Raw genomic sequence first — 13950 nt, 5'->3', positions numbered from 1 at the left:
ATATACATGACTATTTTGCGTGATCCGCGCGAATAAGCCGTGCGGCGCCCCGTTATTCGTGACCGATTCGTTATACAGGCCGTACCGTACTGGGGGTCTTTTAGGGACGGACCATTATTTTCTTGGGAGGTGGGAATGAAAAATTTTCGTCTGCAAACTTTTTTTTTTTTGGTTAAACACCTCTGCAAACATTTTTTCGAAATTATTACTATTTTTTATTATACATATTGTTTTTGCAAACAATTTATTTTGTCTTTCCAGGCCCTGCAAACAATTTTTTTCAATATTTTTCATCCCCCCCCCCCCCCCCCCCCTAGGCCTTTCTCGATTATGCTAGTAAAACTGGCATTTAATGCTACTAGAAATTCTCGCAAAAAGCCAAAAAATGCTAAAATAATGCCTGATTTCCTTAAAAAATGCTTTATTTTATTTCAAACAAAACGTACAAACTTTTACATTATATGCTCATATCAACAACAGGTGATACTTAATAATTGTTTGTTTATAAAAAAAAATAAAAAAAAAATATTTATTTTTTTAAAAATAAAAAAAAATAAAAAAAAACACACACAAGTAACACAACACAAATGCACAAGTAACACAACGCACAAACAGTCGAAACAGACAGAAAACAATCAAATTATGTAATCAAAATTGAGAAACTTTAGGATTATTTATCCTTCTGAGTTCTGAGTGCTGAAAATCTGGATCACAGTCATGAAAAGTGACAGAAAATGCTAGCAATTCTTTTTTGAAGAAAAACCGAAAAAAATGCTCGTTTTCCCAAAAAATGCCGAAAAAGGTTAGCATAATCGAGAAAGGCCTACCCCCCCCCCCCCCCCCTCCAAAAAAATAATGGTCCGTCCCTTACAATACGGATTGAGCGCGGCGCCGGAGTTTCGTACAGAAAAGGTTAAGTGCTCGGATATTATTTGAAACTTTACTCGGTCCAATACCCAGAATACCGTAAAATTCCCTGTTCCGGTTTGATTTTGCGTGTGCGCCGGGGATTGTGGTAAAACGAACAAGTTTTCAACAGCCAATCAGATTCAGACGCCTTTGTGGCGGGCTCGAGCGGGCTTTCAGATTAGCCCAGAGGTTCCGATCCCTGGTGCAGGCCACAGGGATCGCGGTTCCATCGCACTGCCTTAAGGGAATTTCTGTGTTTTCTTCCTCCACCCCCCCCCCCCCCCCCCACAAAAACAACAACAACAACAACAATCATTTCGAAATTCCAATAGTTTCGGAGCAAAGAACCCACATGCGGCTAAGTGACTTTTTTTCTTATGTAGTTTAATATTTCATTTTGTTCATAACACTACCATTACATTTATTTTTGTTTTATTGGTTGATTGTTTGATTGATTGATTTATTCGTTCGTTCGTTCGTTCGTTCGTTCGTTCGTTTGTTCGTTCGCTCGCTCGTTCTTTCGTTCGTTTATTCATTTTTTATTTATTTACCGACAGAATGATATAGTTTTCCAAATGCGACACGTATTTTGTCAAGAGAGTATATCGTAAAAGCCATGTCTATTGATCCCCTTTCTTTTCCCCTCTGTACTGCTTTCCCCTACTATGAAACTTTAACTTTTAAATAACCTCTTAAATACGCCTCCCCCAGTTTTCCAAAGATGATAATGAACCGAAAAAAAAAATTAAGTAACTATAAATAATTTTAGACGATGTTCTGTCAATCAATCACACGTTTTAATGCTTCTTTTTCGGGGCTTACCGAGCATACATCTCGGCCGCCGTCTTGAATCCGTCTTGTACTCAGCAATCAGTTCAGCGTACATTCAAAGTTAGCATATCGCACACTGCAGCTAGCACTTGACCAACCAGCCAAATGGAATTGATCAGTAGCGCTACAAAAGACAGGTGTGCTGTAAAAAGGCTGAGGATTATCTCCAATATCTCGTGCAACTCGTGACGGAAAGATGAGTTGAAGGTGAACTTGATACAGGTAAACAGTATGGCTGCAACAAGAACACAAGCTGCCACGAAGAGAACAACTGAACGGTCGATGTTTAGGTCTTGCTGTACTGCGTGACCAATAGTGTTGGTATAGGACCATTCCAAACTGGAAGTCACAGTTTCCGTCGCTTGGTTCACGCAAGTGTGGTAGGTATGCATCACTGCATCCAGGCAACTGATGTTAGAAGGCGTCACATGAGCCATGATGGGTTCACTGAATAACAAAAGAAATGCGTTGACTTTTCATGCTCTCTCAAAATTATATTCTTTTTAACCCTTAATATGCTAAGTCCGGATTATTCTGGGATTTGGAGGAATGGACATTCAACCATTTCTGACGTCACCAATTTACAGGTCAGCAGATTTTTGTGATGTGCAACTTGTAGAGTTTGGATAGATCTTTCCACAGGAGTGTCCATCTTGAACATTGACTGCATTCCGACAGAGCTAATCAAAAAAACGTGATCAGTTTTTGGTGAAAAATTGGTGCTAAAACAGGCCAATATACCCGCACTTGATCATGGTCTCCTTTCCAAGGTTTTCCATTGATTTAGATCAAAACTTTTCAGGCCAGTAGAAGGCGTGCACAGAGTAAAAGATAGAGAGAATAAGAAAGCAGCGAAAAACGAAAAGGAAATTAAAGGAGCGAGGAAAAAAATCGGAACGGTTCAGCAAAAAACAAAAGTCCAAATTTTGGCTTATGCGCATGCGCCAAGGTAAAATATTGTACATTTTTACATGGAAATTTCACCAAAAACTTACTGCAGTGTCAGAAAGTGCATTTCTAGCAAAGTTTAGAGAAATTTAAAACCGTAGAGCCAAGAAAATCGATTAACGGTTAAAAAAAACGGCGTTTTTTTGGAGTAATTTCAGCATATTAAGGGTTAAAATCTCAGCCTCGGGATTATTCTTAAAATATTCTTAAAAATCCGCAACTTTCAGCCTCGATATTCTTATAAACTGTATTCTTATAAAATAGAAAGAGTAGAGTTTCTGAAAAATGGCGCGTCCGGGTGCGGTAGAGATTTTTGGTGCCTAGTCTAGAATATAGGGTTAAAAATGCAGCTGAACGTGGTCTGATATAGCCAGGGTAAAGGTTTAATTAAGAGTCCAAGCGGCACACCCCAACTGAAATTTCACAAGAACACTTGAAAAGAGGATGTCGCTAAGGATGCAAAAACAAGCGACTTCAGTACATGTGGTTTCAGGAGTAAACAGCAGAAAACTTAAACTGCATGTATGAAACACTTTGGCTATAAATTGTTAGCTCGATCTCCCGATCACGTTTAATGCTACTCAGCTTTAACACATTTATACTGAGGGGGGGCCCAAACCCCCAAGCTAACTGAAAGGAATTGTTATTTAGTTTTCAGTTTTATATAACAGGTTTGTCAGGCGCTGGTGTTATATTTATCTTTCACTGAAGAGGTATTTAACCAAGTTTGCCTGTGACAGGTGGAAAGTGTAGCTAACAAAAAAGTGAGTATGCTGGGAAAAAAGACGTTATTATAACCATCGTACGGATCAATTTAGGTTTCTGGGAAACTGCTCACCTACCCCTCCCCAAACCTAACATTTTGCCCAAAGCGATAAGTAAGGGTTAATGTTAGGTTTGGGGAGGGGGTAGGTGAGCAGTTTCCCAGAAACCTAAATTGATCCCATCTTACTTCTAACCGTGCCAAAATTTACCAAAATTTTTAAATGTGTAGCCCGGCTATACCCAGGCATATGACTAAAAAATTATATTATTTTGGAAATGAGTTTCAATTGTACTGTTATTAAAATGCATCGTATGAATCTCGAGTAAAAATGTACTCTTCGTGATTCGTGAATTGGCACATTTTTGGCGCGAAATGTAAGTGACGTGCAAGACCTGTTTGTTTTCGCGTGAAAGGAGATCGATAGATAACTACGAGTCACAATTTACCATAATTGTGATCCGTGAAACAAAAATCGCTCTTTCATTTTGTGAATGTACGTGGTCAGGATGGGATCTCATCATCCAATCAGGTCTTTTGCAATCATGAAATGAGCTGGCCGGAGAGAGAAATCGATTGAGTGGCGCCGGGCGTTGTTTGTTCACACAAAAAAGTCATCTTTCTTACAAAACCGAATGATTTCTGTATCATCTCCCTACATTGTCAGCTCTTGCTAGAAGTTTTTTTTTTGAAGTTTATGAAACTAGACTGTGGGGGACACAGAAAATGTCCGTCATGAAGAGCGTACATTGATCTAAGGAAGCCGCATGCAGGGACCATCAGCATAGTCCGTAGTAAGACCCTAATAATAGATGTCCACTGGGTTTCACTATATAGCCCCATACCTTATGATCTTGAGTCGGAGTCGCAGGCGGTAGTGTTAATCCAGTGGTCCGTGGGAAGCCCGCAGCAGAAGCGTCGTTCTGTTACACGCAACTGAAACATCAACTCAAGTACCAGCCGCGGGAACTCGTTATGGGCGAAACCTTCGCCAAATAGCTGTCATTTTCATTTTTATCAGTGCTGTTTGCCTTTCTTTGTCTAAAATGTCGAAAAGAAATTGGCTTAAACCCAAATATATTTTCATTTTTAAAAGACTAGCGACGAAAAAAAGGCCGAGTTTTCCTCCGCACGCATACACTAAAAGCAACTGATGTCTATATAGAACATACTGTGCTTTAAAAACCAATTTCAAACTGGAGTCAGCGCTCTCTAATTCTGACTGAATCATTTGTACTGTGCTAAAATATTAATAAAATATCTTATTTAGCCTCAGCAAACACTAACATCATAGATACTATTCAATTTTATTTGACGGAAAAAAGCCTGAAAAGTATTCAAATGCTGGTGTCAGTCGCAGGTTTTTCGACCTTTCGATCACACAGGAATTAGGGAAACATTCAAACTCATTTTATATAATCCCGTAATGCGTCCTGGGAAAATCAACCCTTTTAAATCCCTGCGAAAAAACTTGCCAACTTAATGTATGTTTGACCATTCAAATGAACGCTAATCTCACTATTTTCAAAAATCGACATTTGTGATCGATGGTTTGTGGAAGTTTTGAGCCGAAAGCCAACTAACCCTTCATGCACATAATAGGACCATTCTAACTACAAAGTAATTTTTTTTTTTTTTTTTTTTCACTGCGCTCATTTGTCCATCATAATATAATATGGATAACCAGCAAAAAAAAAAAAAAATAGCAAAAATTTTTGGACAATTCTGTCCAAGGGGAAAAGGCGCAATGAGGTTAACCCTATGTGTAGCATCAACCCGTGAAACAAGGCCAGACCACAACACCAGGAACTCCGTGCCCTAATATTTGCGATAAGTTGTCTGGGTTCTTTAACGTCCCCTGCTGACCATATAACACTAAAGATGCAGGAGACGGGGCCTACGGTTTATCGTCCTTATCCGAGAAGACTAGAACATCTAACAATTTGCAGATGTCATTACAAAGGCAGCACGTTCTCCCCAGTTATTTTAAGACAACACGTGTTGGTACGGCAGTGGGAGTCGAACCCGAGACCTCCTGCACAACAGTCCGGCGCTCTTACAACTGAGCTAACCGGTCGGCGATAAAAAAGGGCGTATAAAATGTGAAATTGTCAGACAATGAATTATGTGTTTTTGCTTCGTCTCCGATTATTTAGCTGCGCCATACAATAAGAGAATTCTACCGTTTAATACAGCCCCTATATCTTTTTTGACCATCACGGGACTACAGAATAAACGCTTGAGCCAAAAATATCCCATTTATTTAATCACCAGCTAGCTACAATAACAACACTTTGGCAAAATTTTAAGAGCGACATAAAAACAAAGAACAAGATTCATGGTAATTAATTATAACTGCCCATTCTGTTTAATTTATTTAATGAAAACTGTCAATTAAACTGAAGAGAAAACATATTTAGCATCAATGAAAATAAGTTAAATTAGGGATAGTGAGAATGACAAAAGTCATTTCAGACAAGACGACTCGATGAAAAACAAAATTCTCCCAAGAAGAATTATAGAAATATTTAAAAATGGTTAGGAGAATTTCAATACTGACCTCGCGAGCTTTATTAAGGATGATTATATTAAAATAGAGATAGTGCAGTCTATTTAAATGATCCACCTTGCTGTTTGCTTGTGTTATTAAATTTTTTGACATCTGGTTTGTTAAGTAAATTACAAGTTTCAATTACAAGTTGTTAAGTAAATTACATTTTTCCAAGGATTTTTCTCTTTTTCTTTCTTTCTTTCTTCTTCTTCTTCAGTATTTTACTAGGGCAAACAAGTTTTATGGTAGAGAACTTATCTCCAAGAATCAAGTGAGCCTGCGATTTTCATTAGAGGTTGCTAAGCAACAGACTCATCCTTGTGGTAACAGGCTAACTTTAAAACTTTGGACTGTTTCGATTTTGTTTTTATTTTTGGCTTCCATTATAAACAGAGCTCTGCAAACAAAACTCAAAACATACAATATTTTTTTTGTGTTTCGTTTCACAATAAGTCTCACTCTTGCACTATATTTTTTGGTGAGCCAATAAAGTGAGTCAAAATACAAAGGACCAGAAAAAAAAAATTATGGATCAATAGTTGTTTCTGGGAAACTGCCCACCTACCCCTCCCCAGACCTAACATTTTGCCCAAAGAAATAAGTCAGTGTTAATGTTAGGTTAGGGGAGGGGTAGGTGGGCAGTTTCCCAGAAACGAACCCCTTCTATGCTTCTGACAGCGAGAATACACACTAAACATTAATGTCTTATAAAAGATTTATTATCCAACATTTCTCTTTCTTGAAATCCTTTTAACCGTGTTTGCACTCCCACACAGTCAAGAGGAATAAGAGTACTACACATAGACCTGATAAACTTGGCTCCCTCAGAACAAATATTTTCAGACATTTGTACTCCTTTTGCACGTTATTTGTTCTCTAATGAGTGGAGATGGACACTACTTTCCCATACCATTTTAAACCTACTGTTCTTTTTTTCACATAATCAGTGACTGATCCTATTTTGTAGTAAAATTTTGCTTTGTTTTCCGGGCTAAAATGGGCCTAAATGCCGAAATAGCATTACTGAATTTCCTTTTGTACTCAAGACCAGAAGAAATGTAGGTGACTGCTTGCAAACAACTAAAAGACATGGCTATTTTTGAAAAGTCATATATTGGTAGTATTTGTACCAGATTTACTTTAGAGTTGTGAACATTATTTTGGTAAATCCAGTACAACAAAGATGTTAATTACAATAAACTTGGTTGCTGCTCTGGAAAACAGCACAAATAATTTTCAGATTTTTTCTTAACTCTGAACAAACCACAATAGAGCATTTTCATTCAAGCCATACTGGTTTACTAAAACAAATTTTAAGATTATTTTTGCATAAAAATAGAGTTCAATTCCTGGAGCAATGGCTTGGTAGACCAACATGGCCGCTGCTCCTTTTTTTGGAACACCAATATGGCTGCTGTGATGCCATATGAAAATGCTTTAAACATGTACCAGTAATTAGAAAATTATAGAAAATTATGTGGGTATTTTTTATAAGGATTGAATTCGCTTGAAGCATGTACTTATTTCCCTGATTACATGTAAATTTCCACAGTTAAAGGCGGTGGGTTGGAAAATCCTAAAAAAATCCTATATTATTTTACAACATTACGATAAATATAATTTCAGTTGTCATGTAAGAGCACACATTCCACTGCAGCCCGAGATGACCTGTGACCCTGCTTCTGTGAGTGTTACCCCTCCTGTGGCACCGTCTTTCTCCCATAAACCAGGTGTTTGGATTATCTGCACATTTGGCAATGAAAACAAAAATCAGTGATGTTATTAATGTCAAGAAAGAGAAGTCAAGTAAAGCACTGATTCCTCACTTGAGTAAATGAAGGAAGACTGGGCATCAGCTGGGAGGTCTATTTCAGAAGTTCAAGCCTAAGCAGGTTTCACTGTAGCCTTGACACAGTCGTTTGTGGGGGCTACTGTGGGGAGGAGTGAAACACGATCGCCCCTAAAAACGACTGCGTGGGAGGCCAGTTTCACTGGTGTGCCCTCCACCCTGTCACTAGCTGAATTTGTTCCCAGTCGTCCCGAGTTCGATTCTTCTGAGTCACACTTTGTATATAGCCAACTGGTCTGCTAATTGGGATTTGAAGTATGTTATGTTCATTTAAAATATTTGTTTCCTCTGTTTCAGTGGCATGCCTGCTAACTAGCTATATCAAAGCTATGTGCATGAACACTATAAACAACAGTTATTTTTTTTACACTGCATGAATATTTTCTGGAACAACATATTGCATTACATTGAAATGTAGTTGAGGTCTACCTTTTCCACAAGTTCTTCAAATGCAAGCTGTACCCCTTCTCGTGTCCTAGCACTGTAGGAGTAAGTGACAGCAATTAGATAAAAAAATCAATAAAAGGGAAAAAATAAAAGTTATAAATAATTATTTCTCTGCCCATTCATTAATCTGGTAATTTATCTTTACTCCTTGCTTCAATAAATAACATGGAATGCCTCCTTGCAAACTGTAATCCCTGTTTTCTGTCAACTTCACGGCCTTCCTAAAATTACAACAGGGAAATCCTAACTAAGGCTGCATCCAAATACTTGTACAAAAAAAGTCACCTTGGGCTAGCCTAGTATATAATTAAATGAAGGACTACTCTTGCACTTGTTTTGCTATATAAACCCAGCGACACAGACAGGACTGAAACGGATGCTGGTCAATGCTATTTAAACAAGAGTTAACCAGGGGCAACACTCTGCCCTAGCCACTTAGTGCGCACTAAAGACAAACAGGGCCTATGATCATTTTGATGATCATTTAAGTCTGGACCATGTTAGTCACGTCCGTTTGACAAGTATGTGACTTGAAGGCCAACACTTCAGCCTGTAAAACAGCAATTAGCACAAGACATAAGAGTTCAGAGCAACCAACTTTCTTGATCCTAAGAAAACCGCAAGGCACAGTGAGGACAAAGTGTCAAAACAAAGACCCAGGTCGCGTTCAAACCTGAAACTCTCCAATAAAATATCAAAACAGTACTTATTAGGCTTAGGTTTACCTTATCTATTTTGTTGCCGACAAGCATTTTTATGATGTCTTTTTTTGTTGAATACGTTTCCACTTCATTGAGCCATTCCTCCAGTTTATCAAAGGTTTCTCTGCTACTTGTATCATACACTAAATAAAAAAAAGAACAGGAAAAATTCAGAGCATTAAATGTAAACCTGATTATTTCTAACTGAGAAATGAACAACACTTCACTTCCCAATATCGAGAAATTTACCACAACTGACACCCTGTATAGAATCAACTTTATTTTAAGAGGGTTGTACATAACAGTCTTTCGACTGACAAACCTGTTGCCCTCGGATTCCAGATCGAATTGGAATTTAGAAGTGTTGGTTTTTGTGGAGGGAGGAAAGCTGGAGAACCCGAAGAAAAACCCTCGGAGCAAGGACGAGAACCAACAACAACTCAACCCACATATGATGCCCGGTTAGGGAATCGAACCCTGGCGACATTGGTTCATTGTGCCATCCCTACTTCCCCAAAGCAGGGATAGCAGGTGAGAAGGGAGATATTGTCATGGCACAGCTCAGAAAGAATAAGATTATTGACAATATAATTAGAAAATTTGCCAAATTGTATTACCTAAAATAACTCCTTGTGCACCTCTGTAGTAGCTTGGAGTTAATGTCCTGAACCGCTCCTGCCCAGCTGTGTCCTAAAAAGTCAACAAAATTGAAGGACTAGTGAACAAATTGTAAAAACTTTGACTACGGTATGTAATATAAGATACATGTAAATATTATACAAAAAGACAAAAAAAAAAATCCAAAATCCAAAAGAAGTCTGGTTGTTAGGTTGTAGCTTAGCTAGACAAAAAAAAATCGATGGATTTGTTAAAACTATGATTTCTTGAATGAAGATGAAGTGTTCAACCTGACACAAGCATGGGACAAAGAAAAAATCTGAGTCCCCAACGGGAATTGAACTTATGGCCTCCCAGATAATGGTTGGGCGCTCTAACCAACTGAGCTACAAGAGACTCGTTGTGAGCTGGGCCATTTACTAAGTTGATATGTGATTTCTTGCTGAAAATTTTAAGTGTACAGGTACACTGTGTATGCGGAATTTGTCAAATGTTATAACATTGCCTTTGATGTTAACTTAAGGTCGCGCAGGACCCTTGAGATCATTATATATGTATTTATTTAAAGAGTATGCACGAACTGCGACGAGTGAAGCCGACAACAAACAAAATATTCATGACAATGTTTTTCTTAAAGTTCTTTGTACAAGTAGTTACACGGTATTGTTCTCAGCTTTGCGTACCGTGCGCTGAAACAAAGCAAATTATCATAATTAGATTCACAGCTGCGAATATAGCACACGTCGGTTGTAAACATTGACTCGGAAGGTCTTCGGAAGCGGAAAATCCTGCAATTTTGTGTCCAAGTTTTCTCCGCCGATATAGAATTTCAGGAGTTGATTCGCGAGGAACATGAACTTGGTGCACTCTTTTGTGTTATGACAAGAGCGAATTTTGAAATTTCGTTCTCAAAATGAAGAAAGCACGTTTCAAAGTTTAGTTTTCACATTTTTACTCTCTTAGAAGCAGATAACTTCTAGCAGTTTTTGAAATCGAAAATTTTGTTCTTGTCATAACACAAAAGAGGTTATGATTCATCACTAGGTTATATAATCATTTAATTTGGTGCGCTGTTGTAGCCAAAAACTTGGACACAAAATCGCATTATCTGCAGTTAAACTTTTAAGAGCCGGTAACATTACAGTAAACGGTCATCTCACAGTTAAGGGCAATCACTATGTAATTCCATCATCCCTTAATATCCTTGATAAATTTCAGGGGAATCGATGTTCAAAATGTAGCGAATTAAAGCTTTACAAGATAGCACCCCGTCAAGAAATTTGGTTAATGAATTTATTAATGAGCAAGGGTCCTGCGCGACCTTAAATGACAGTTTACCCAACCAGTTATATAAATTATCCTCATGCAAACTACTTCAGTACCGGTATATCAGTGAACTGTACTGTGCACTTAAAGTTTAATAAATAAATTTTATGAGTTTAAAGAACATTGAATGCAGGCCGGCTTAAAATTGTAATTTTTTTTGAAGAAGTAACTGAATACTTATAGCCATTTCAGAGATTAGATTATTATAGTGAATATTCTTGGATAAAGTTCCACTTCAATACAACACCCAATTCTTTTGAAAGTACTTGTAACAATATTAACAACAGAAAACAGTTCTTACCCAGATCGCTAATTTTGCCTTGTTTCCATCTACAGTCAGTGTTTTTACTTTGAAGTCAACACCTACAAGTCAGGTAAAATTCCACTTGTTATTTAACCTCCAATCAACTTTTATTACCAACCAGTCACTCAGTGTTCATTGAAATTTTGTGAGCATTAGCCCTAAAACATTCCCATCTGGCCTTGTTTACTAGCCTTTCTTAGTATAGCAATGGTGATCTTAGCGATGGTCGTGGGCTTGAATCCTGCCAAGGTCAAAATAATTTTTCTTTGTCTTGTGTGGTCCCCAAAAATATGCAGTACAGAAAAATGGCACAGTGATAATAATTGTGAGCATTGTGGTAAAAAAGGAGAAAAGAGGAGTACCTCCAGATGATGGTATAATACCATCATCTGGAGGTACTCCTCTTTCCATTTTTTCCCAAAAAATTTTCCTATGGGATTTTCCATTTGATTTTTCACCCAACAAAATTCTCTACACAAAAGGAAAGCAGTCCAGAGTACAACATGGGATTTTACCTTGGTCACTGGTTTAGAATTGTCTGGTTTCAGAAAATACCCACATACCCAACCCCACACAGAAGGTCACTGGAAATTCAGAGGGGGAGGAGTGTTTCTTCCGAAGGAAGAAAGGGGTTCACACAAAGCCCCTTTCTAGACCAGTCTGGAAAACATGTATGTTACACTGAAGATCTTCGGCATGGAGCTCGATAATTTACGCCAACTTCTGGCGTATTTCATAGGGATTTGGCGTAAAACTTTGGCGTATCAAATACGAACTTTCCAGTGTGGTTTCTAGAGGTTCAGAAGAAACATAAAAAAATCAAAAGCAATGACAAAGCACTACAATCCCCAGCTTTGTTCAAGCAGCAAATAATTCTTCGAGACTGAATTAAGATGGCAGATATGATACTTACAGTTGAACCTCACTAATTGGAACTCAGTTATTTGGAATTCCCCGTTATTTTGAACTAAATCCCATTTCCCTTGGATTTTCCCTTCAGTCATTTACTATCAGCTATTTCAAAGTATTTTTTGTTTCCCCTGACATTCTCAGACTCCCACTGATATCTCGACTTCATTCCAACATAGAGAAGACATATGGAGTTCTCTTTAAGGAAATATTCAATTTAGTTTGCCTTGGGATGATAAGATTATCTTCTTCTTTACTACATGAAATGAAACCTTACCTATAGTCGCTCCAATGTCAGGATCAAATGTGTCATCTGTGAATCTCAGAAGCAGGCTACATTTACATGTAAAACGTTATAAATATTAGCCTGATTTAATTGTAATACTTTCGTAATTACATGTATGCACATCCAGTACTGCCAGAGACATAAAGCTCAACTGGTTCACAGCAAAATTATGTCGTCATAATTCATGTACATGATTATATAGTAGAGATGCGGCTGTAAACCCACTGGATAAATACAAAACGACCTTCATTGATTTTCCAACTTATGTTCCTGTTTCTCTGGTAACAGTTACGTTAAAAATAGTTTGTAACAGTTAAAAGTCAGTGGCAAAAGTCTACAAGCGATTTATTTCACAACGTAAGCTTATATTTTACCTGGATTTTCCTACGCCACTTTCTCCAATAATCAAGATCTTTAGTGTGGTAAGAACATCGTTGTCCATCCTTCGTGTAAAGCTGGATCTTTTTAGCAGCTTTTGAACTCCTCAACGGTTAATTTCTTGCTGAATTCGACCGAAATTTCAGCTAAATTTGATCATTTCGTCATTGTTATTTTCTTCGGAAGACACGTCTTTACATTTGCGCGAGAGACCGCTGACAAGTGCACAAAGCATCATGGGTTGTCACACGCATCACAGGCCCGCAGTGCGTGTAGAGAGTAAGGGAGCGTGAGCCATTCTCGTTTGTTTGTAATTTCAATGGACATCCTGAAGTTTTCGTCGAAGACAGAAAAAAGACTAACTGTCATGACAGGTAGTGCTTCTTAGCTTTTTGCAACCCCTGAAGAAGGTTAGTTATGATTAACCAGAATATTGGCAATAAAATTAGTCTTTTTGGTTGTCCGATTAGCCTTACATTTGGGTTTGCGTTAGTCTATATTGCTGATCCTGATGTACGCAAAGATCCGGCATCACCTTGCTGCTGTTTGGCCAAGTGGTCCTTGCTACCTTTTTACTTTTACGTATTGTTGGACCGTAGATCTTCTCAGATCCGATATGCTGCGTTTTCTTAAAGCATTGCGTTTTTTTAAAGCATTGCGCTTAAATATTTGGATATGATTTGCTGTGGCCATCCACATTTTATTTTGCTTTGCGAGACACCATCGTGACACATTGTGTTTTCTTGCTCCCCGAAAACACGTGATGTGACAATGCATGATTCGGGGGACAAGTGAGTTCAAAGTACGGCTTAATATAGTATACGGGTAATTGTGCAATTTATCTGCGCCGGCTCTCGACTGAGCTGGCTTCATTTAATTAGATTTGCTACACCGTGCTGACGAGTCGCAAAGAGGACAAAATAGCTGTCCACGGTTGCAACCCTACTTTATCGGTTCAAGTCGTGTTGGTGTCTCGCAAAGTCTGCTTTTTTAGACGAAGTATCAGCCTTGCTGTATTGTTTGACTTTTGAATCAAGGCTATTTCTGATCTGGTAATGTAATAAAACTTTTAAATATTCCAAACTGAAGCATATCAGTCGCATCGAGCTCCAGGGTTCCGAGTTCCCCAA

The 13950-nt window shown here is 38.1% G+C and overlaps 1 protein-coding gene across 1 annotated transcript; it reads right to left on the bottom strand.

The window, feature by feature from the left end:
• Positions 1-6699: 6699 nt before the first annotated feature.
• LOC144660788 (ras-related protein Rab-18-B-like) lies at positions 6700-13043 on the bottom strand. Its single transcript, XM_078521513.1, has 8 exons — positions 12817-13043; positions 12434-12489; positions 11245-11306; positions 9617-9689; positions 9024-9142; positions 8448-8519; positions 8281-8334; positions 6700-7745 (listed from the first exon to the last, which is right to left on the bottom strand). The coding sequence occupies exons 1-8, from the start codon at positions 12882-12884 to the stop codon at positions 7632-7634; spliced, it is 618 nt and encodes a 205-aa protein (XP_078377639.1). The 5' UTR covers positions 12885-13043; the 3' UTR covers positions 6700-7631.
• Positions 13044-13950: the final 907 nt, after the last annotated feature.

The sequence above is a fragment of the Oculina patagonica genome, chromosome 7 (assembly GCF_052425735.1).
Source record: "Oculina patagonica isolate OP01 chromosome 7, crgOcupat, whole genome shotgun sequence".
Classification (NCBI taxonomy): Eukaryota; Metazoa; Cnidaria; class Anthozoa; order Scleractinia; family Oculinidae; genus Oculina; species Oculina patagonica.
Note: the sequence above shows the minus strand (reverse complement) of the source record. Positions and strands in the feature narration are given on the sequence as shown.